Source organism: Cnephaeus nilssonii, assembly GCF_951640355.1.
Source record: "Cnephaeus nilssonii genome assembly, chromosome: 5".
In the NCBI taxonomy this organism is placed as follows: Eukaryota; Metazoa; Chordata; class Mammalia; order Chiroptera; family Vespertilionidae; genus Cnephaeus; species Cnephaeus nilssonii.
In genome coordinates, this window is record NC_137076.1 from 28,058,731 (window position 1) to 28,081,866 (window position 23,136).

General features: G+C 54.1%; 2 protein-coding genes across 5 annotated transcripts in view; one reads left to right on the top strand and one right to left on the bottom strand.

Moving 5' to 3' along the window:
- The window catches only part of MLLT1 (MLLT1 super elongation complex subunit), an 85,629-nt gene extending 73,720 nt beyond the window's left edge, over window positions 1-11,909 (top strand). For 2 of the 4 annotated variants that reach the window (XM_079772035.1, XM_079772038.1), the window contains exons 7-12: window positions 3,804-3,891; window positions 5,674-5,782; window positions 8,176-8,275; window positions 8,566-8,637; window positions 8,833-8,904; window positions 9,141-11,909. In XM_079772035.1, coding sequence (XP_079628161.1) covers window positions 3,804-3,891; window positions 5,674-5,782; window positions 8,176-8,275; window positions 8,566-8,637; window positions 8,833-8,904; window positions 9,141-9,269 — 570 coding nt within the window. In that variant the 3' untranslated portion in view covers window positions 9,270-11,909. Of the gene's footprint in view, window positions 1-3,803; window positions 3,892-5,673; window positions 5,783-8,175; window positions 8,276-8,565; window positions 8,638-8,832; window positions 8,952-9,140 lie in introns of all 4 variants that reach the window. The other 2 variants (XM_079772037.1, XM_079772036.1) reach the window with 2 other exon arrangements.
- A 2,305-nt stretch (window positions 11,910-14,214) lies between these two features.
- ACSBG2 (acyl-CoA synthetase bubblegum family member 2) overlaps window positions 14,215-23,136 on the bottom strand; it is a gene marked incomplete at both ends in the record, with an annotated part of 40,092 nt that continues 31,170 nt past the window's right edge. Inside the window, 2 exons of the mRNA XM_079773074.1 lie at window positions 14,215-14,301; window positions 14,432-14,466. Of these exons, the coding sequence (XP_079629200.1) occupies window positions 14,215-14,301; window positions 14,432-14,466 (122 nt within the window). The remainder of the gene's footprint in view (window positions 14,302-14,431; window positions 14,467-23,136) is intronic.

The following is a 23,136-nucleotide window of genomic DNA, read 5'->3' on the forward strand; positions in this document are numbered from 1 at the left end:
TCTCTGAAAATGGCTGTGAGAGTCCCCTTGAATCCCAGAGGAGTACGTAGCCAGACTGCTGACTGGGTGGCCAGACCTCACTGGGGCCTTGGGTGGTGATATCATCTCTGAGACTGTGTTTGGCATCTGGTGGTCAAAGAACAGGTGTCTGGGTGATGGTCGAATGGATGAATGGGTGGATAAATGAGGAGTGACCCCCTTATCTGAGGAACTGCCCCCATGCTCGGAGACCTGTGCTGTTTCCATATCTCCATCACTCCTGGAGGCTGAAGTCTGCCTGCAGCATTGCTGCTGGGGCTCCACCGGGGCTTTGAAAGTGGCTCTGGACATGAAGCTAGAGTTGCTGTTTTGTGTCAGCAACACCATGTCATGAGCATGTGGCTTCCAGGAGTACGCTGTGGGAGGCAACAGCATTGGGGGGTGACGATTTGGTCCATGGGTAGCTGCACCCACTGGCTTAGGGACATACATGGGGCAGATCATTCTACACACCTGGCGCTCCTCACAGCCAGGAGACAGTGAGCCTAAGGTGGCAGGACTTGGAACATCTCTTATTTAGAAGCCTCCTGGCCATTCAGGTCCATTTCAGTATCCTGCTGAGCTGCTACAGGTTCTTTGGGTGCTCAACAGCACCCTGGTCTATCATCTGTCATCTGTCTGCTCAGCATCTGGAGCTCTGGGCAGGTGCCTTTCCCTCTTTTCCATCCTAGATGCTTCCAGGTGAGACCTTTTTGTACCCCAAGGCTGGTGTATTTTCATTGGGTAAGAGATGGAGGCCGCCCCTGATGTCCCAGGTGTCCATGCTGATGCCTGGCTGTGATCATTGGGACGCTGTGTGAGAAACCTTCTTCCCCCCCCCCGCCCCCAGCACTGCTGCTGAGAGTGGGCTGAATGCCTGGTATCTATGGCCGTGGGTACCTCAGACCCGAGGCTGCAGTTTTGTGGAAGCCTGGGGGGTTTCTCCTGGCTGGAACAGTGTATCCCAGCCCTGAGAGACTTCTGAATGACAAGCCTTAGCCACTCAAGGTCCATGAAGGGCCAACAGGGTGCCCATGGCTCTCTAGGGCTGTGGGACAGTGAGTCAGTGACATTTCCCAACCCTAGGATCTTGGCGAGGCACAGATATCTGTGGTGGAGGAGGGAGACAGCCTTCCGTAGCCGGGCCTCCCAGCCTCTCTCGACCATCTCAGGCTACCCACTCTGGAGGCAGGTGGGGCACCACCACTGGAGAGCTCTGACATTGCAGGGAACCTGAGTTGCCTCTTCCTGCTTAGCCGAGAGGGGGTCAAGGAGCTCCTTGTCTGAGTCTCTGGGCCAAGCCCCCAACTCCTCCAGCTGCTTCTATGGTCTCGTTGGCCCACAGGGTCCTTTTCAGTCAAGGGGCCAGGAGTGCTGGGAGCCCGCTGGCCCCTCTGTCCCCTGCTGGACATGGCATGTGGCTGAGCACCGGCACTCACCAGCAGTGCTCATGACCCTTTGTGGGCTTTCAGATGCACACCTCCAGGCCCTTTGGGACGAAATCATTTCTGCCCCTTGGATTTGTGTGGAAGGAAAAGGGGCAATGCATCTGAGGTCGGCTGACTTGCTCGCCACCCCCCACCCCACACAGTTCCTGGAGCCACCTCTCATGGCTCCTACTTCCCCAGCCTGCTGCCCTGAACCTACACACTGGGTGGCCGCCACCTGGGTCCAGCTCCTGCCCTGGCCCAGCTTTTTGTGTCAGCCTTACGCACCCTGTTGCTCATGCCCTCGGCCCAGGGGGTCTGTCCAAATTCTCTGCCCTGGATGGCAGAGGCACAATGGGCATCGGCCTCCATGTGCTGCCAGCCGGCACAAATACTTAGCTGGGGCCGCAAGGCAGCTTTTAAAGAAAATATATTTTTTTAATGATTTCAGAGGGGAAGGGAGAGGGAGGGATGGAAACATCAATGATGAGAGAGAATCATTAATCGGCTGCCTCCTGCATGCCCCACAATAGGGATTGAGCCCACAACCCAGGCATGTGCCCTGACCAAGAATCAAACCGTGACCTCCTGGTTCATAGGTTGATTCTTACCCACTGAGCCACTTTGCCTGGGCTGCAAGGCAGCTTTTACAGATGGGGGAAACTGAGGCTTAAAGCCAGGGCGGCCTTGGCCAGTTGGTGACAAAGCCAGGGTCAGAACCAGGACCCCTAAACCAGAATAAGAACTCAGGGGTCTGAATGCTAGAGGGCCACTTGTCCCCAGGCCTATTGCTGAGGTGTGGGGGTGTCACACTGGTCTGTCACAGTGGGCAGTGGTTGGTGGTAATCTAGGATTCTCCCTGTGAAGGAATGTGAGTGGGGGGTGTCAGCAGATGCCTGGAGCAGGTGCCTTAGGCTGAGGTACACTGTAAAGAAGAGGCCCCTTATCTCTTCAGGTGACAGTGTTTTGTCCCTAGGTGGCCTGATTACTCTCTGCGTTTATTGAGTGAGCAAAGGCTTGTGCCCTCCTAGGTCTCCTCTGCCGCCTGGGAGCTGCCCTCAGCCCCAGACCATCAGGAGGGACTTTCCTGATCCCTTGGGGGTCCGGGACTCCTTTCCTAGGGTCTCCTTTCACATGACACATGCCAGGACGAAGCAAACACTGTTCGGTGTGTCTGCCTGTTTCCTGGTCCCTTCTCTTGAAAAGGGGAGGTGCCCAGAGGTGGCTGGTCCCAGCACTCAAGGTGCCCCATTCCTCCAGGTGGTCCTCCCCAAAGCAAGAGGGCTCGACAACCCCCAGCCCGAGGACAGGCTTGCTGGGGGTGAGGCAGTCTCCCAGGTGTGTGGGGTGCTCTGGGCCAGGGTAGACTCTTGGAGCTGTGAACTTGCCCTTCTGCCCTTCAGAGTCTGTGCCATAGACCTGTGCCTTGCTCTGCTCTGTGCACCTTCAGAACTGCTTGTTGGCAGAAACCAAGGCCCCTGTTCTAGCTTAGCGCTCCATACAGCAAGGCCAGAGGCCCCTTCCCTGAAGGGGTCTGAAGTGACCAGTTCCTTTACCCCAGTCATCTTACCCCATGTATCCTAGGGCCTGGTGGCCTGGTTTTGTTTTTTACTGCCCCCCGATGGCTGAGTCTGGGTGGAAAGTTGCAGGAAGAAGAGGGGGATGTGATCTGGTTGAGTCCACCCTGTCCTCAACTGCTTGTCACCTGGCACATTCATCATTACCTCAGGGCACCTGGTGGGTGATGGCAGGGAGACAAAGAGACAGCTTTTTGTCATCACTCAGCCTTGGGACTGGCTGTGGGGAAACAAGGGGCAGAATGAGAAGCTGGGTCTCTACACTCACATTTCCTGTTCCAGATCTTTCCTCTGTTCCCTGTGGCACCACAGCGCCCATTGCCAGCTCTTGCCCTCAAAGGAGGAAGGCAGGGCCCACAAACAGATGTGCCCCCACCCCCACCCCCCCTTTCATGGACAGCCTGGTTCCCTGTCCTCCTGCTGAGGTGCATAGGAAAACCAGTGACTTGAGAGCTTCTCCTGGAACTACTAGAAATGTAAAGATCCTCAGTGAGAAAAGATGGGCCATTGCATTTGAAATGCAAACTGGTGGTATCCTGGGGCTGGGTGCCTACGGACCCCAGGAAGCCATGTTCTCAGGAGTGTGTGCAGGGGCCCTCCTGTGTGCCTTGAGCCTGGCACCTTTGGCACCTTTGGCACCTTTTGAGTGCGTATCTGGGGAAAGACTCAGCTGGGTGTCACTGCTGCCAGGGCACATTTCTTGTCCACTCCTTTTCCTTGGACTGAAAGATTATTCTTTTCTCTCCCCACTGTCCCACCCCACCCCCGTTTTGGGGTGAAGTCCGCCCAGTCGAGCCCATCCAACTCCAGCTCCAGCTCTGACTCCAGTTCAGATTCGGATTTTGAGCCATCTCAGAACCACAGTCAAGGTGGGTGATGACGAAGGAAGGACAGGATGTTGCTGTGGCTTACTGCTGTGGGAGCAGCTCGGACTCCACCTGGCTGGTGGGGTTCTAGGTTTGTTATCCAATCACAGGGCGACTCACTCCATGCCTGAGCTTCAGCTGTGCCACTGCCAGAAAAACCCATTGGTACCTTACCCCAAGGGAGGGGGTGATGAGGAGGGCCTAGAGTGAGGGGGAAGGTGGAGATGATGGGGGAGGCTGTGGGGAGGGAAGTGAGGGATGGAGGGCATGGCAAGAGTCGCAGGCCTGAGCTGAACACCCTGGCATTTCTTCAGTATACTAGTACTACTGCTTACCCAGGCTAGGCTCCCAGATATCCACATTCATAGGTTGTAGAACCGCAGGGAGTGTATAAAGAAAAGCAGAAACAGTTCACCTGACTGCCAGCCAGGTGTAGGAAATGTTACTCCTTCTGGTGACCTTCCCCTGAGCCCTCACGACACACTGCATGATGAGGGCTTGGAGATGTGCTGATGAGGTGCTGGTGCTTATGGGCCAGTGGAGAGGGGCCCCTTTCTGATTTGGGCCCTATCCATAGCCAGACACCCTCCTCGCCAGCTCCTCCCAGAGGGAGGCAGGCATCAGGTCCTTTGCCAACCCTCGCACCCTGTCCCATTACAGGCCAGCTCCTGGATGAGGGCAGGAATGCTTTGCTCCTACAGTGGGTCTGGCTGGCACTCAGTCTGCATTTCTGCCTTTTCCCTGCAGGACCCCTGGGAATGGGGAGGCTGTTGTGTGGTGGGGAGAGCATAAAGCCCACTTGGCTGTCCCAGATCAGGGAGGCCTTCCTCAGGTGCCTGACCACCCCCACCTGCAGGACACAGGTGTGTGAGAAGGGGCATGGGATCCACAGCCCTGAGAACCCTGCTACTTGCCCTCAAACCAGAAGCATTTCTTCTGGTGGATTGGGCCGATAGTCTCCTCCCACACAGCCTGGAGTCCTTTTTCTTGGGTTGCAGAAAGCTGGAGGAGGAGAGTGTATTGGGAGAGAGGGGGTATTTCTGACCTGGAATGTAGATGTGCAGTCGCTGAGGGGGCTTGGGGGATGGGGTGCTGGAAGTGAACACACTCTCCAAGGGTTCTCATCTATGGGGAAGGGAGGGGGAACCTGCTGAAGCGGAATCATGTGACCAAGGTAATTCAGGGCTTTGTGTGTCTCGGTTGCCTTGGTAACAGGAATATAAACCAAAGATTCCTCTGGAGGGGAGTGGAACCGAGTGCCTCTGGAGAAAGGGGAGGACGGTGGGCTGGGAACAGCGGAGGGGGTTGCTGAGGCACTGGGCAGGCCTGTGTAGGGGCACAGTCTGGTGGGGCATCCTGTGGCCTCAGGCTCTGGCTGCCTTGCCCTCCCGGCAAGGCTGGCTGGTCCTGGCTCCAGGCAGAGGCTCTGACTTAGTGCTGGGAGCAGAGGAGGGCTGCTCCTTTGGCTTTGGCAATGGAAGGGCCTTGTGATTCTGCCTCGGGCCAGGGTCCAGAGGCCTGCGAGCAGGGCCAGGAAGGTAGGGGTATGGGGAAGCCAGAGGGTCCTTTAGGTAGAGGGTAGCCTTGAGGACAGTCCTTGGAGATGAGCGGCAGGCCCACATGGTCAGAGGGACTTCTACGTGGGTTTGTGTGGGTGCATTTTGGGGATTGTGGTGTCAAGAAGCTCATGTGGCCCTGGAAGTGGAGGGGACCCTGCAAGGACCCAGGCAGAGCCCTAAACCCCTCCTTCTTTATCCCTCCTCCCTTCCTTGCCACCCTCCCCAGGACCCCTGCGCTCCATGGTGGAGGACCTGCAATCTGAGGAGTCTGACGAGGATGACTCTTCATCAGGCGAGGAGGCTGCCGGCAAGACAAATGCAGGGAGGGATTCCAGGTGCCCGGGCCGGTGCGGGGTTAGGGGGGGTGGGTGGGGACCCTGGCAGCTCTGCTGGGCTTGTGGGGCCTTGAGGAGGTGTGGCTAGGACAGAAGTATTCCTGGGGTGCAAGCAAAGGAAGCATTAGAGTGGGCAGTGCTCTGCCTAGGGGTCACACAGTCTCTCCTTGGGGTCTTAGGTGGCTTCCTTCCTCCTGTCATAGAAAGGTGTGGGCTGCCTGGCGGGAAGGGTTGGGATGTTGAGGGGGAGAAGCCAGGCACCATCTGAGAAGTGGGGAAAGGCTGTGTCCAGCAGCCCTAGGGCCAGTCCTGATCTGAGGCAGGGGTAGGGATGGGGGTGGGGTGGGGGGGTTGGGCTGGTTCCTCTGTTCTGGGGTCTCCAGATCTTTTCCCTCTTCCCTACTTATGTGGCATAGGACAAACTCTGAGAAATGTCCTGTGGACACCCCAGACCCTTAGAGCATGCACTTCGAGGATGGCTATGCATTCTCAGCCTCTTGCGCAGAGCAAATGCCAACCTTGATCCCAGGCCCAAGGAAGGGGCAGACTCAGGGGTCAGCAGCCCGGTGGGGCCCAGATTCAACACCTCCTCCAGGACTCAGCAACTCTAAGCCAGGCCAGTCACCCGGTCTACACCCACCAGGCACAGGGACACCTAACAGGTGATTGCAGGCAGTCTGTGTCAGTATAGCTGATTAAACCCACCACCCTGAGAGTGTGGCTGTGGAGGGTTTTGTGACGACTTAGCTGGGGAGGGGCCCAAGGAGACTGCCAGTGTCCCAGGACAGGATTAACGGCCACAGCTCCTGCCTCTTTGGTGCTGGCAACATTCGGTGTGGACTCCTGCTGGACACCAGGTGCAGTGGTGCAGGGTCCAACTGTGTGGAAGCACCTTGAGCTCCTTTTGCAGGGGCAGACATGGAAGGCCTGGGTGCCGAGGGAGCCGGACATCTATTTTCAGGGATGGGGCCACACAGACCTTGCATTGGCGCTGCAGCTGGTTGGGAGGAGCTGGCCAAGTCCCATCTCATCCTGTTCTGCTCCCTGGGGAGGCCCACAGTCTTCATGGCCTCCAGCTGCCCCCTGGTGGACCCTGGAAAGAGGGGGTCTCGAGGGGTGTGCAGGGCAGTGGGGCCAAGCCTAGGTCTGGCTGATGTGGTAGTGTCACCTGGGCATCAAGGAGTCACCACCTGCCTTCCCTACTGGAGTGATTCAGCTGGGAAGTTGGGGGGAGAGAGGTCTGGGTCTCAGGAGAGCAGGGGCCCCGAGGCCCTGCTGCTTACAGTGGGAGAAGTGTACCTGAGTAAATGGACAACCTTGACCTTGGGGGGAATAAGACAGGAGCCCCTGAAGCCCAGGCTTCGTGATGTGTTCCTGGCATCTCCTGGCGCTGCTTTCACAGCAAGGCGTCTTTGGTCGGAGAAGGCGGCAGGCAGGGCTTCCTGTGCTGCGGATGTGGAGGAGTTGTCCAGGGCCTCCGTGCTGGATCAAGCCCACAATGTCTGTGAAGGACTGGGATCCCAGTGGGAGCCTCTCCCCAGGGAGGCCCCAGAGGAGCAGGCCATTCCCAGCTGGGGATGGGGCTGCAGAGGAATTGGCTCCCTCTACAGCCCCTCGCTGTGCTGTGAGAAATGCTGGAAAAAGCTGAAAGGACTGGACCAACCTGTGCTATCTAGACTGAGACTGTGAGAGAGAATTGTGACTAAAGAGAGGGCTTTCCAATTCTCGCTAGCCTGGGCGTTTGAACTTGAGTAGCCACACGCTTGCCTCCTAAGACAGTAGTGACCATTTGTCGCTGTGCGTCCACTCCTCCCCGGTGCACTACTCCCGGGACCTCATTTTACAGGTGAGGAGATGGAGGCGGAGGTTGAGGACTCGCCCAGGGCCCTGCCTCCCAGGAGTTTTGGAATTGAGCCACCACCAGACACATTGTGTTCAGGGCCCCAAGGGCCCCACCCAGGTGGGAATGCCTCGATGTCGCTGAGGAAGGCTGGCACCCAAAGTGCTCAGGCTGAGGTGGAAACTGCGTTCCCTTCCGTGCATATGCAGGCTGCCCCTGGCCTCAGGAGTAGCAGGAGGACACATGAAAGGAGCAGAACCCAGCACCATGCCCCATCCTTCAGCTGCGGGGTGTCCCTGGGAGACCTGCATCCTGGGGACATGCCTCTTAGCGTGCACACCTGTGGCTCTGGGTTCTTTGCCCTTTGAAGGTGGCATCGGCACATTCTTTTTAAAGTCTGTAGTGGCAGCCTAGAGCCAAGTGAGGTTTAGGGGCCGCACTCTTCGCCCACAGGGAGGGGTGTCCCATTGTCAGGTGAGTCTGGGTCAGGCATAGGTCCTGGAGCAGCAGCAGGGTGGCGGAGACCTGACAGAGCATCGTGTTCCTTGTTCAGGTTGAGCTTCAGTGACAGCGACAGTGACAACAGTGCCGACTCCTGCCTCCCCAGCCGAGAGCCCCCGGCCCCCAAGAAGCCACCCCCACCCAACAGCAAGGTGAGTCCGGAGGGCACTGGTGGGCAGGTCGCCATCATGTTCTAGAGGCAGGGCTGAGGGCCGGGCCATTATTGGTTCTGGGCCTGGGGTTGTCCACGGGTCCCCGGCAGAGAGAGGCTTTGCTCACCCCCAAGCCCCAGAGGTGTGTTTGCTCCCCGGGATGGGCTTCCCTTAGAGTTGGAGGCCAGAGGAAGGAGGGCAGGTGGGCCTGGGGAGGTGGGAGAGCCTTTGGGGGGCTGGGGAGAGGCATGGGTAAGAGCTGAGAGCACAGACCCGGGTTTGTCCTGCAGGCGTCAGGCCGGAGGAGCCCCGAGTCCTGCAGCAAGCCTGAGAAGATCCTCAAGAGGGGCACCTATGACAAGGTGGGGGGCTCGGGTGGGGTGGGGGTAACCCCGGGGCTCCACAACTGAACGGGTCAGCCCAGGTGTGCTGAGGTGCTGGCCCCAGGAGCATCAGACCAATTTCTGTCCTGGGTCCCCAGCTGCGATGGGCTTCCTCAGGGCTGGGCAGTTGGAAGGGCTGAGGCCACCTGCTGAGTGCCTGTCTGCCACCCCCAGGCCTACACAGACGAACTGGTGGAGCTGCACCGGAGGCTGATGGCCCTGCGGGAGCGCAACGTGCTGCAGCAGGTACTAGGACGGAGCCCGCCCTGCCCTCGGTTCTGCTGAGGACACAGGTTATCACACATGAGTCCCTGGGACAGGGGGTGCCTGTAAGGCCTGCAGGCTGCTAGAACCCCTTGCTGCATCCCCAAGGAGCCTCCTCCTCCTCCTCTTCTTTCTCTTCCTTGGGGGTCTGCTGGAGGGTGGGGGACACCCCAGCCCAACTTCCTATCTCCTGAAGCCACCTTGCCACCTCCTTCCAGATTGTGAACCTGATCGAGGAGACCGGCCACTTCAATGTCACCAACACCACCTTTGACTTTGACCTCTTCTCCCTGGATGAGACCACCGTGCGTAAGCTGCAGAGCTACCTGGAGGCCGTGGCCACATGACCCTGGGCCAGATGCCGGGCCCCTGTCATCGGGGTCCCAGGAGGCCACATCCGGACCCCGCCTGCCTTTCTCTCTCTCAACTCACTCGCCCGCAGCACTGCCTTAGTGACCGCCCTGTCCTCGGCCCTCACGGCCAGCTGCACTTTCCTCGTTGGCTCCCGGCCTGCCCTCCCCACCAGCTCACCGGGAGCCCTGGGGCCGAGGGGGCCAGGCGGGCACTGCTGCTGCTCCCTGATATTCAGGGGCCGTCACCTGGGTTCCCCTTGTGTTGAAGGCAGCACTGGGGCTCATTCCTGTATAGGGGAAGAAATGTGCCCGGCGGTGGGAGCCTTGCTCCCTGGCGGGATGTGGGGCCTCGTGTCACTGGCCAGGCCTCCAAACAGTTCAGACACACCGCACCCCAGGACCTCAGAGGGTCCAGCTGCTCCAAGCCAGGCCTTGGCTCGTCCTCCATGTGAGCCGGATGCAGCCCCTCTCTTGGCTCTCACTGTGCTGGGACTCCATGCTGTATAGTTGTCTCTATTATATATGTATGTATGCACTGTAGGTACCAGAGCGGTTTCTGGGTGTGCATTTCTGTGGCAGCAGTGCACGTGGGGGGTGGGGGGTAAGGTGGGACTTGTAGGTTAAGATGTCTCCACTGGTCTTGTCATTGGACTAGAGGCCGAGCCGGAGTGCCCACTGGCTTTCTCCAAGCGCAGGGAGGATCCCCCTCAGTGGTACCAGGGCTCCTCGTCCTCCTCCTGGGACTCAAAAGGCACAGTCTGGGGCCTGTGAACACTACGATGGAGCAGTAGGTCCTCAGGCACCTGGTCAGACTGACAGCTGTCTCCAGGAGCAGACCTCCCGGCTCCAGGCAGCTGCAGGCCACCACTTGTAACGGTGCCCCGGGCCTCGGCCTCTCCTCTCCTTTCTTCCATAGGATCCTCTTCCTCCTCTCTGTTGATCGAGTCTTCAAACTTTAAAAAAATGAGCTTTTGCCAAATAAGACGTGATAGTTTGTGGAGTATTTTCAAGGAGCGTGAGGACGCAGAGCCAGCTCCTCATGCCTGGGCCCCGCCGGTGGCAGGCTCTCCTGGGCACACCTGTCTCTTGGTTTGGGCTTAGCCCTCCGACACCTGCCGTTCACACTTGTCCAGAGCCCCGAGACTCAATTCCTCGAATGCCTGAGATTCTCTAAGGTCCAGGCCGGTTCCTCCTCCATCTGGCCCACCTTCCAGGGTCAGAATGCCCTTACGGAGGCAGCCCACCTTGGGTGGGGCTCCTGAATGCCTGTTTGCTCACCTCTGTTCTCCCAGACCTTGACTCAAGGGTCCTCCAATTCCCCCCAACTTTTGCCCTAAACAACATGTGGGGAAAAGGACTGGGGGTCCAGAGATGGGCTCATCTCTCTCCAACCGACTGTCAGCCCCTCTCCCCAGTTCCTGAGTTCTGATGTGGGGAGCACCATGCTCCTCTGTGACCCCTGATTCTCATGTCTGTGCTCTGATTCCGTCTGTCAGGCAGACCTTGAACACTCCCGGGTGATCCCCACCTCCAAGGCTTCCATGAATTCCAGCCTTCCTGGTGAGATCCCCAGAACTCTCGGGGGAAAAACCCGAGAACTTTACAGGAAACCATCGTGACTCCTCGCCATTCACTCAGATTCTCTCCTGACCCCACTGCCTTGAGGTATTGAGAAGAGGTCAGGCCTGCATGGCAGGCTCCGTGCTGTCACGATCCCCTCCTGCCAGGCCAGCAATACTCCAAAGTGGGCGCCATTCTTCCCTGGAAACTCTTCAAGATATTGGACGGAAGGAACGCTGACGTCGGCTGCTCAAAAGGTAGCAGCTCCCTGGCCTCTATGCACAGAGGCTGCCAGGGGTCCCAGGCAGGAGCCTCAGCTCAAGGGCACTAGTCTTTCTCTATGAGGATCTGCTGGAAAGGGCTGCAGGCTTCACACGGCTGCCAAGGCAGCCAGCCCTCTGCTTTGGAGCCTGGCTCTCACCAGAGGCAGCTGGAGAAAGGCTCTCTGGTTCACCCTCAGTATCAGCAGCATCTGGCCCTTCTGCTGTTTCCAGGGCCTTCGGAAGCACCGACCCGTTTCTCAGTTACCTCCTCTGGCCAGAAGGCCTCCAGTGCTGTCCTCTGGAGCTGCTCTGGGCCCAGTGCTGGCCCGTGACCACCTAATGGACATGCCAGGCAGCCAGGGCCCTGACCACAGCATTCCCAGCTGCTCCCCTACTCACCCCCACCCCCCACCCCCTGCTGCCTGGCAGCTGGGCCCACGGGCTCTGGGGAGCTTCCATAGGAAGGGGCAGGCACTTTGTGATTGCCGCGTGTTTAGTGTTAAGCCCCGCCCCCAGTGCAAATCTCTGTGTTTTGCTGTCTCCTGAACAAAATGTAAACCAACACCTGAAAGCAAAAGGTATCGAATACCTTTCTTACCCATAAGGGTTTTTACAAAGATTGTGTCTCACTAGGAACTAGGACACTTATCAGCCTGAGACCAACTCCTGGGTAAAAGGAATAAGGAGAATTGTGTTTGTAATAAGTTACAGGATTGTTTCTGTCCTGGATTTTAAACTTTTTTGTTAAATTGTGAAATTATGGAGGAATTTTATAGAAAAAAAGTGAAATAAAGTCAGATGGGAAAGCAGACCTCTGAGTCTGTTTGGTTCCTCCTGTTTTGGAGTTGGTGGGTGGGAGAGACACCAGATACCATGGGGCCCTTTGTCCCCTCTAGTGCCAGGAAGAGGTGAGAGGGTTGGGGCCAAGCCTGGGAGGCAGCAGGAGGGAGGACGGAGTCTGAGCAGGTTGGCCTCCTGGAGGAATAGAGATGGTGCCACCAGAAATCTAGGAGGGACAAGATGGCAGAGAACTTGGTCTCGGGTCTTGCTGTCGATGTTGTGTTCTCTCCTTGGATGCTGGCAGCAAGGTTTGGGTTTAAAAAAGCAAGCCTGACTTCAGAAGATGGATGGAAGGGTTGGTGGGTGGGTGGATAGGTGGATGATAGAAAGCTAGACAGAGGGGGGGGAAATGTGGGCAAAGACATCCTTTGCTGGATGCTGGGCTGCCCACCTGCCAGTTTGTGTATGGTGTGTTTTGCCTGGCTTGATCCCTTGTTGGGGCATGCAGGAGGCAGCCATGGTCACTGGTCTCATCGTAAATGATGTCAGACAGCTAGTGGATGGGCTCTCAAGCTGCTGGCAGAAGTGATAGCGACACTAGTCACGTGTCCCGAGGCTCTCCTGTGTCTGCATTGATCTGGCATGTTGTTTAAGGATGAGGGTCAGGTAGCTCCTGAACCACCCCACACCCACCAGCAACCTCAAGCCCAGCTCCCTGGGCCGGGGCTCACCTTCATCAATCATGTCACTCTCACTTGCCTCTGGGGGCCCGGGAGCCCCATCTCCACAGTTCAGAGGAGAAAACAAAGGCTCATCTGTGAGAGACTTGCCACCTAGAGGCCAGGTGCCCAGACTCGGGTCCATCTGCCAGCCCCTGCAACAGGCTTGCCCCACCTCCGGAAGCTGGCACCGAGTGGCCAGTTGCCTCTTCTCCCAGCCTCCATTTCCCCAGGACAACAGCCCCCATCTCAGGTTGCCATGAGGCTCACAGACAGCCCTGAGGTGCCTTCCGCCTGAGCAGGGCACACGGGGACAGGGCATCCTGGCCCACCAGCACGACGTAGTGAACACTGGGATTACTTCTTCACCCGCTGCTCACCGGGGTTCGGCTTGTGTCCGGAAATCTTTGTCACATTGGCTCTTGTGGAGGCGCGGGGCAGAGGATACTGTCCCAGGGCAGCGCCCTTTGCAGGGGCTCCTGGAACCCCTGGCTGCCCCTCGCTGCCCGGAGACCCCAGAAATGAGCCAAAGCAGACAGAGGCACCCCCTCCAAGCTGGACTTCAGCCCTGCCTCCTCGTGGTGTGCACAACCGGGACCACTGTCCACACAGCCCTGCCAGGCCCAGCCAGAGGCAGAGAGCTCAGGCCCTGTCCTGCTCGCCCCGGGCATTGCCCAGACGTCGAGGAGTTTGTCCGGGAAACCCGGGTCCCCGTGTGCATCAGGCCGTGGAGATCAGCCTTCTCCTGGGTGGTCTCCTGAGAGGTGCCCCACGAAGATGTTCCAGCTCCAAGTGTGGATGTCCCCGCTGTGGGTGCCGGGGAGAGATCCCCACAGCTGGGGGCAGTGGGCAGGGAGGGACCCAGCCAGATGCAGAGGCCTCTTCTCCCAGCCACACAACTGTGCAGATCCTAGGCCTTCTTTGTCTATTAGCTCCTAGAGCCCCTCCGATCCAAAGTAAGGGGGGGCAGGTAAGGAAACGGCATGGACCCCCAGGGAGGGGGAGCCTGGCCAACCCCAACTCGGAGCCAGGCTCTCGGGCACATGGATGCACCACACCCAGCCCCTGGCCGCCGGGAGACCACAGATGAGCACATGGGGACAAGGCAAGCCATGGATAAACTTGACACCTTTGGGGCAGAATTGATGGTTGAAAGTGTCTGGGCAGAGTAGTGAGAACAGTTAATACAACACAGGTGAGAACGAGGGGTCTACCACTCTGCTTATCTCCATGGAAACGGGAGTTTCCTAGCAAGGTACCTGGACCGCAGTCTGCATCTGGCTTTCTCCCCAGGGTGGAGACTCCGGGTGGGGCCGCAGAGCTGGTCTCACCAACACCCAGGACACACCCCCTGCGTGGACTGAATTGTGTCTCCCCAAACTCCCATGTGAAGCCCTAACCCCCAGTGAGATGGCATTTGGAGGTGATTCGGTTTAGATGAAATCCTGAGGATGGGCTAGGTGCCCTTTAAGGAGACGCAGAGAGTGGGAGGACACAGGGAGGAGGCATGGCTGCTCCCGGTCGGGAAGAGGGCCTCCTCTGGAACTGGACGGGGCGGCAGGCACCTTGATCCCGGACCTCCAGCCCCCAGAGCTGTGAGACAGACATTTCTGTGGCTTAAGCCCCCGTCTGGTACTTGGTGTGGCGGTCCACACTAAGACTACTTCTGAGGGCAGGGACCAGGCTCGTCTTGCTGCCCAACCCCTAGCACAGAACAAGCTCCACATTCCCACGCAGATACACCCCGAAGGAATGAACCAATGACCTAAGGAATGAGTGGGACCCTGAGAGGCCTGGTCCTGTGGCTGGCTTCCCATCTGCTAACCCCGCTTACCTGGAGCTGTGTGGTCTTGTGTGGATCGATCTGTTCTGGGAGCAGAGAGGGCTGTCTGGCTGCTTAGCCTCTAGGCCCCACGCAGAAGGGATGTCTGACCTTGGTTCTCGGCTGTAACCCCAGCACCTGCGACACTGCCAGTGGGCGGTGACCACTCAGCAAGCATCCCGCGTGAGAACGGGCTTCCTAGACAGCATCGCCGGTCTCAGGAAAGGAAACAGTACCAGCACCCAGCCAGGCACACTTTGGCCAGGTCACTTGTGCTTCCTGCAGCCTGCCTGCCCCCTTTCCATCTGCCTGTCTGCATTGGGGGTGGGGTGGGGTTAAGGAGACCCCGAAGGTGAGAAAATGCTGTGTGATCGGCTCCTTGTCCTGTCTCTGCTGAAAGGTGCAATCTCCCCAAAGCTAACATCGCTCTAAGGGTGGTGACAGACGCTCCTTGACCAAACGCTGCCCAGGCTCCTCTGAGCTGTCTTCACTGGGGCTTCACTGGGCTAGGAGAACTGCAGGCTGTCAGCACAAACTTCTTTATCCATCGCCGCCCCCCCCCGCCCCCCCTGAGAGGGCTCTGTGAGTGCTGTGCCTCCCTCCTCACGGTCACGGTCACGGTCACAACAGGGCTCCTTGCTCTAACCGGCAGTTTCTCCTCCAGATGAGTGCTAGTTAACGAACCCAGAGGGCCTGGTTACCTTGACAAGCCGCCCCCCTTCTGGTTTTTGTGAATCTCCACTTTCTCAACTGCTCAAATTCCACCCACTCTTCCCACTCCCTCACCCTCCCTGGGAGGTGCCCAGTCACCTCTGCCCCATTGGAAGTAAAGTTCAGCTCACTCTGGACCTCTCCCTGCTGCAATAGTGTGACTAACACCTGCCCGGTCGGTCGCTTTAACGAGTGTCAGGCTTTCTCTTTGTCCGTGGTCACACTTTGAGAGGAGAGCCCTTGGCATTCGGAGGATTGAGGCCCAGGGAGAAAGCCAGCACATCGGAAGGGCCATGACTTGCTCCAGGTCCCCCAACTCACCCGTTTGCCCAACACAGGCTGAATCCTCGAGGGAATGCACATGGGAGCCCTGAACTGAATCAGTGGATGAGGAAGCCAGCTTTCAAGATGACCCCCAAAGATGCCCTTGCGCTCCCAGATTCCACATCCTTGTGTAGCCCTCTCCCACCCTAAAAGGGCTGACCCCGTGACCTGTCAGGAGTGGTGGGAATGACCAAGTGTCACTTCAGGTTAGAGCATGATATGATTGTCAGGTCCAATGCGGGACGCCTGGTTAAAATTGGATTACAAACCCAAAAAAAATTTTTTAGTATAAGTATGTCCCAAATACTGCAAGAGATATATTTATACAATGTAAGAAATAAGCCGAGCCCCCAAATGCAGGGGTCCTGGTAGAACATAAAACATACTCCGGAGCCAGGCAGCAAGGCAAACATCTTTACTTCTATGTAGAATAAGGTGACCAGATTTTAACATTGGTAAAGCGGGACACCATTGACCAGGGGGGGGGGGGGGGTGTCTTTTTTTTTGTTTTTAAATATATTTTATTGATTTTTTTACAGAGAGGAAGAGAGAGGGATAGAGAGTTAGAAACATCCATGAGAGAGAAACATCGATCAGCTGCCTCTTGCACACCCCCTACTGGGGATGTGCCCGCAACCAAGGTACATGCCCTTGACCAGAATCGAACCGGGGACCCTTGAGTCCGCAGGCCGACGCTCTATCCACTGAGCCAAACCGGTTTCGGCCCGGGGGGGGGGGGGGGGCGGGGCGGGGGTTGATTAAAAACCTCATCTATATTGTAATCGATTTTTTTTTCAATTTTTTTATTAAGGTATTATATGTGTACATATCTTACCATTGCCCCCCCCACCCCACTCCCATATATGCCCTCACCCCCCAGAGTTTTGCATCCATTGGTTATGCTTATATGCATGCATACAAGTCCTTTGATTGATCTCTTATCTCCCCCACCACACCACAGTCTAATTTTAGGACACTTTCCATCATCCCGAAACCATCACCACAGTCTAATTTTAGGACACTTTCCATCATCCCGAAAAATTCCCCGGTGCCCGTGTGAGGTCAATTCTCCTCCTGCTCCCGGCCTCCGGCAGCCACGGATCCGACTTGTCGCCATAGTTCTGCCTTCACTAGAATAGCACAGCCTGTAGTCTTTGTGTCTGGGCTTGCTTCAGTAGTTCATTCATTTGTACAAGTGAATGAGTAACATGCTAGTATTTGGATGTACCATGTTTTGCTTATCAGTCATACACCATGGACGGATATCTGGACTTTCCCCCAGCATTTGGTGACTATGAATATTGCTGCTATGAACATTCATGGACAAGTTTTTGTGTAGACATAGGTTTTCATTTACCTAGAAGTTGAATTGCTAGGTCATATAGTAACTCGGTGTTTGCCATTTTAAGAAATGTCTGAACTGCTTTCCATCGTGGTTGTGCCATTTTCCATTCCCATCAGCCAGGTCCGAGGGTTCGTTTCTCCGATTTTTAAATTTTCTCCACCCTAGTGGGTGTGCAGTGGTACCTCCTGCTGGTTGTGATTTGCATTCCCCTGAGAGCCACGGACATGGAGCATCTTTTCATGTGCTCGTTGGCCATTTGCCTATCTTTTGAGAAATGTTCATTCAAATCCCTTGCCTGTTTTGAAATGGAGTCATTCTTCTTTTTATTGTTGGTAAGAGTTCTTTATTTCGGCTGCAAGTTCTTTAGCAGATACATGATCCTTAAATACCTTTGTCTTTTCATTTCCAAAGTTGGCGTTTACTTGACAGTATCTTTTGAAGGGGATGTTTTAAATTTTGATGAAGTCCAACTTTGTTGTTGTTTTTTCATAGATGATTTGTGCTTTATCATGTCTAAGCACTAAGAAATCTTTACCTAATCCAGTGATGGCGAACCTATGACACGCGTGTCAGCACTGACACGCGTAGCCATTTATGATGACACGCGGCCGCTGAGGTTTATTAAATACAATTATATATATAACAATTATACATTTATGTTATTTAAACTATAAATATCGCGAAATAATGTTTTTTCCTCAAAGTGACACACTACCCGAGTTATGCTCAGTTGTTTTTTTAAAAATATATTTCATTAATTTTTTACAGAGGAAGAGAGAGGGATAGAGAGTTAGAAACATTGATGAGAGAGAAACATCAATCAGCTGCCTCTTGCACACCCCTTACTGGGGATGTGCCCGCAACTAAGGTACATGCCCTTGACCGGAATCAAACCTGGGACCCTTGAGTCCGCAGGCCGACGCTCTATCCACTGAGCCAAACCGGTTTTGGCTATGCTCAGTTTTTTGGCGAAGTTTGACACACCAAGCTCAAAAGGTTGCCCATCACTGACCTAATCCAAGGGTACAGAGATTTACTCCGATGTGTCCCCCCCAAAAAAAGCTTTATAGTGTGCCGGAAACAAATCAGTTTCACTAAAAGAGAGATGTTGACAGGAAGCCAGGAAGGCTGGTCAACAACCTTAATTGCTCTAACCACTCACCCTTTAGCTGTTTACACTGTTAGCTGAAGCAGCCTCCACCTTTGTTTGTCCCTTGTAAGTTTCTGTTATTTCCTGCCTAAGGGCTACATGTAAGTTTCTGTTTATCTTGCCTAAGATGTTTTTCCCCAAAACCTCAATAAAAGGGATGGCAGGGCCAGAGCAGTGAGTAGTTCTCCCACTAGAGTTGGACTACCGCCTGGCCCCCCATTTCGCCAAATTGAATTTCTTCAAGTCTCCTTTCATTTGTGTGCGGCCCTTCTCCAGAACTCGAACCCTGAACTGGAACCCTGGACCACGCGGGACGTGGAAAGGGATTCCTACAATAGTGGTAGCTTTTACATTTAGATCTTCGATAGGTTTTAAGTTCATTTTTGCGTCTGATGTGAGGTAAAGGTCTAAGTGTGCTAGGCAGTTAGGCAGGCATAAGCCGAGCAAGGTCGGTGGGCCAGGTGCAGAGGGTCCCCAGGGCAGAGCCCCCAGTGCCTAGCAAAGGGCAAAACTGGGAAAACAAGGACCTCGCCCCTGGGTGGCCTTTCCTCCCTAGCGTATCGCTGGTCAGACCGTTCAGACCCTCCTGGCCTGCCCTTCCCTGACGTGCTGCTGGTCATGCAGGTTAGACCCCCTTAGAGGGGAAACTAACCAGGGGGCTGGAGAACAGCTTAAGCTTCAAGCCCCCAGGACAAGGAGGTTCTGACCCACATCAAATGCATCGAGGCCTCAGCTGTGTCTCAGCTCCAGGCCCAGGAAAGCAGCAAAACCAGACAGGTGATTCCATGGCTGCCTCAGGGCCAGCTGCCACGACTAATGACCCCCTGCCTGGTGCTGACCAATCAGTGGAGACACTATCCTGAAAGGGCGCACCTGGAGAGCTGATGAACATTCTATTGAGATCTTCACCTAAAATCCCGGCCCTTAAAGGCTCTTAGGACTGAGGGCCCATCCGTGGTTCTCTCTCTCTCTCTCTCTCTCTCTCTCTCTCTCTCTCTCTCTCTCTCTCTCTCCCCTCCCCCCACGCCTCACTGCCTTTCCCATCCTCTCCCCTCCCCCCGCTGGTGCATTTCCTTGCCTCTCTTTTTCTCCCAAACTCCAGGGCCCTCCTTGTGCCTCTATAACTTGTTTCCTGAGCCCATTTCTTCTACCGCTCACTTCTCCTACCTCTGTGACTTTCTAAATAAACTGTCTCTTATAGTTTGAGTCTTGAATCTGAATTCTTTCTTAGCCAGAACTGTACCGAGGTTGGGTCTGACTCCACCAGTCTAACAACTGAGGCCATTTCACCGCCAACGTAAGTTCTCTTAAGTTATTTATTTACTTATTCTTGCGTACTATTCCAGCATAATTTGTTGAAAAGACCCTCTTTTTCCCATGGCTACCTTGGCACCTTTATGAAAAAGCAGTTGATCATAATTGTAAGCTTTCATTTCTGGATTCTCTATTGTGTTTTATTGATCTTCGTCTATCCCTACACCAGTTCCACACTGACTTGATTATGTAGCTTTATAGTAAGTTGTTAAATCGAAAGCCTCCCATCTCTGTTTTTTATTGAAGGCAAAGATCTGGTGGAGTGAGGGACAGGCAGAGTAGGTCACAGCGGGAGACCCCAGAGTCTCAAGTACTTAGAGTAGGCGGGCTACCATATGATTAGCAATTCCACTTCTGGTATTTATCCAAAGGAACCCAAAACACTAATTCAAAAAGATATGCGCATCCCTGTGTTCATTGCAACATTATTTACAACTAGAGGCTCAGTGCATGAATTCATGCACCAATGGGGTCCCTCAGCCAGGCCTGCGGGAGCGGGTGAAACCGGCTCTCTGATATCCCCAGAGGGGTCCCAGATTGCAAGAGGGCACAGGCCAGACTGGGACCCCACCAGTGCACGATCGGGGCTGGGGGAGGTTGGCCAGCCAGGAAGGGACCACAGGAGGGCTCCAGGGCATGTCCAGCCAGTCTCACTCAGTCCCGATCGGCCGGACCCCAGCAGCAAGCTAACCTACCCGTTGGAGCATCTGCCCCCTGGTGGTCAGTGCACGTCATAGCGAGCAGTTGAGCTGCCTTAGCATATCATTAGCATATTATGCTTTGATTGGTTGAACAAATGACTGGACACTTAGCATATTAGGCTTTTATTATATAGGATAGCCAAGGTATGGAAGCAACCTAAATGCCCATCAATAGGCAATTAGATAAAGAAGACAATGAAATATTACTCAGCCATAAAAAGAATGAAATCTTGCCATCTTAGCATGGGTGGACCTAGAGGGTATTATGCTAAATGGAATGTTAGCCAGAAAGACAAATACAGTATTACTTCACTTATATGTGGGATGTAAAGAACAATATAAATGAACAAACAAAACAGAAACAGATTCATAGGTACAGATAACAAACTGATGGTTGCCAGATAGAAGGGGGTGTGGCAGACTGATTGAAAAAGTTGAAGGGATTAAGAACTACAAATTGGCAGTTATAAAATAATCCTGGGGGTGTAAAGTACAGCCTAGGGAATATAGTCATAATATTATAATAACTATGTATGGTGCCAGGTGAGTATTAGACTTATCAGGGGGATCACTTCTTAGATTATACGAACGTCTAACCACTATGCCGAACACCTGAAACCTGTATAAAGCAATATTGAGGACCAACTATAAATGAAAAAAATAAGCCAGAAAAGTGATACTGCAACATCCTACACCATTGGAACACAGAGATGGCAACAAACTCAAATTCTTCCCCCTCCAATTGTTTGAAATCGAGCCTAAATAAGCAGATTTTTAGCCATTCAGAGCCCTCCTGCTTTGTATGCCACAAGAAACTGCGCCCAGCCCAGCCGGTGTGGCTCAGTGGTTGAGTGGTTCAACCTATGAACCAGGAGGTCACAGTTCGATTCCTGGTCAGGGCACATGCCTGGGTTGTGGGCTTGATCCCCAGTGTGGGGTGTGCAGGAGGCAGCCAATCAATGATTCTCTCTCATCATTGATGTTTCTATCTCTCTCTCTCCCTCTCCCTTCCTTTCTGAATTCAAAAAATATATATTAAAAAAGAAAAAAAAAAGAAAAAGAAACTGCACCCAGCATGTGCCATAGACAGATAAACCCCAGAGCTGTAACAGGTCCAGGCCACTAGGCCCGGAGGCCTCTGACGGAGAGCCCCCTGCCGCCTGGACACCTAACCCCCCTCCCATCCCCTTTACCCTGAGGGGTTCCCTTGTCCTCCTCCTTTTCTGGTGGTGGCCCCAGTGCCATTGCTTCTGAGAAGTCTTCTGTTGTGAGGGACCCTTCCCCCCGATGCAAACATGCCAAAGTGCTACTGAAATAGAACTGCTACTGGTGCCTGTGGTCACGTCATTCCTTGTGTGACCACAACCCCCGAGCTCACTTCAGCTTTCTCAGGAGGAGCTGGACGGGAGCCATGCTGTGCCTCTTAGTGCAGAACAGCGGGAGGCGCTTGCTGACCTGTGCCACCCCGGGGGCGTTAAACTTCATCACCTGGTCAAGTGGGTGTCCCTCAGGTTCCTCCGCCTTAAATTTACCCCCCGCCCACTTTGTAATTGGTCAGAATTTTGTGGGGAGGTATTCTGAGGTTGCACCTATAGCCTCTCTCATCAACCGCCAACCACCGACCTTAGTACCCACTGATGACTCCCATTTGAGGCAGCCACCTCCATGTGAATGCCAAAAGGAGATTGTCTAATTCCATCATGCCTCTGCGTTAGTTGACCTTCTACAGTGAGGAGGAGATTTCCCCCTCCCCCGTTTTGTATCAACTTTGATTCATATTTTCAATGAGTCCCATTATTCAATGAATTTTTCAGTGGGTTATAGTCTATTGCTATCATTATTTATCTTGATGCTCAAATTGCCCCAAATGTGGCCTAAGCTTTTTTAAGCTGGCTCTTTGGCCTTTTGACAGATATCCAAAGTTTGGGGCACTACCTTACTTTCTGGTACAAGATATTCGAGGCTTGTCTCATACTTTCCCTGCCCCAGCCCAGGAATTAGATATTTCTTAAAAAAAACACACACACAAACAAACCCTGGTTCTTTTAGTGGTAGGTGGGGTTTAGAAACCACATCTGGGAGTTCGGTGTGTTCACTGCCACTGGGTGTCACTGCTTCTAGGCCCTCTATGCAGAAGCAGTTGAGAAATGTGTGCATATTTAGACACACGCGTGGGACTGTATACACACACATGTATGGACATATCTATATATAGCACATATCTATATTTCTGTATTAGAAAACTATGAATTTGTACTAGAACCTCCAATCCAAATCTAATTCTCTGAAACCTCTCCTCTGGCAATGAGAGACTCAGCTTCTACTTTCTTCAGTATATTGACTTATTTGCTCAATGTATCTAGTCTCAGCCACACCGTACAGCCCAGCCTGCCGCCTCAGGCCGCCTCACTGCTCCATAACCTTGGCCTCCAAGCCTGCCACCGGTCTCCCTGAAGATGCCCACCCAATTCCCACCTTACACCCTCAACCCCGTGCTAACTACCCCAGCCTGGAAGGGAAGGTATCTCTTTGATATGTATATATAAAATAATCCTCTCCTCCCTACTGTACATACATATTTATGTACAGTCAGGGATGTTCTATAAAGTTGCATTAAGCACTGAATTAACAAGAAATACAGGGTTAGGTTCCTGGCAGCCTCCGGTCACATTTTTATCAACCGATCAACACATAGCCTTGTATTCTGTGGGTTTCTGCTCACGGACATCATATTTAATACGCATTGTTGATTCATTAACATTGAATTCATGGCCAGCAGCACTATAATTCATGCCTGAATGAAGCTTATCTAACACATATATTTTTCCATAAGGTGCCTTACAGCCTTCTAGCACTCAGGAGCCACATTCAACAGCAAAATCACCAACAAAAATGCAAAAAAAGGGGGGGCACTAACTTGACACCCCCCCCCCAAAGGCCATGCATGTATAGTATGAGCTGAAGGGAGCAGGCAGATTACTACTTATTTTTTAAAAATATATATTTTATTGATTTTAGAGAGGAAGGGAGAGGGAGAGAGAGAGAGAGAAACATAAATGATGAGAATCATTGATTGGCTGCCTCCTGCATGCCCCCCACTGGGGATCGAGCCTGCAACCCAGGCATGTGCCCTTGAATGGAATAGAACCTGAGACCCTTCAGTCCGCAGGCT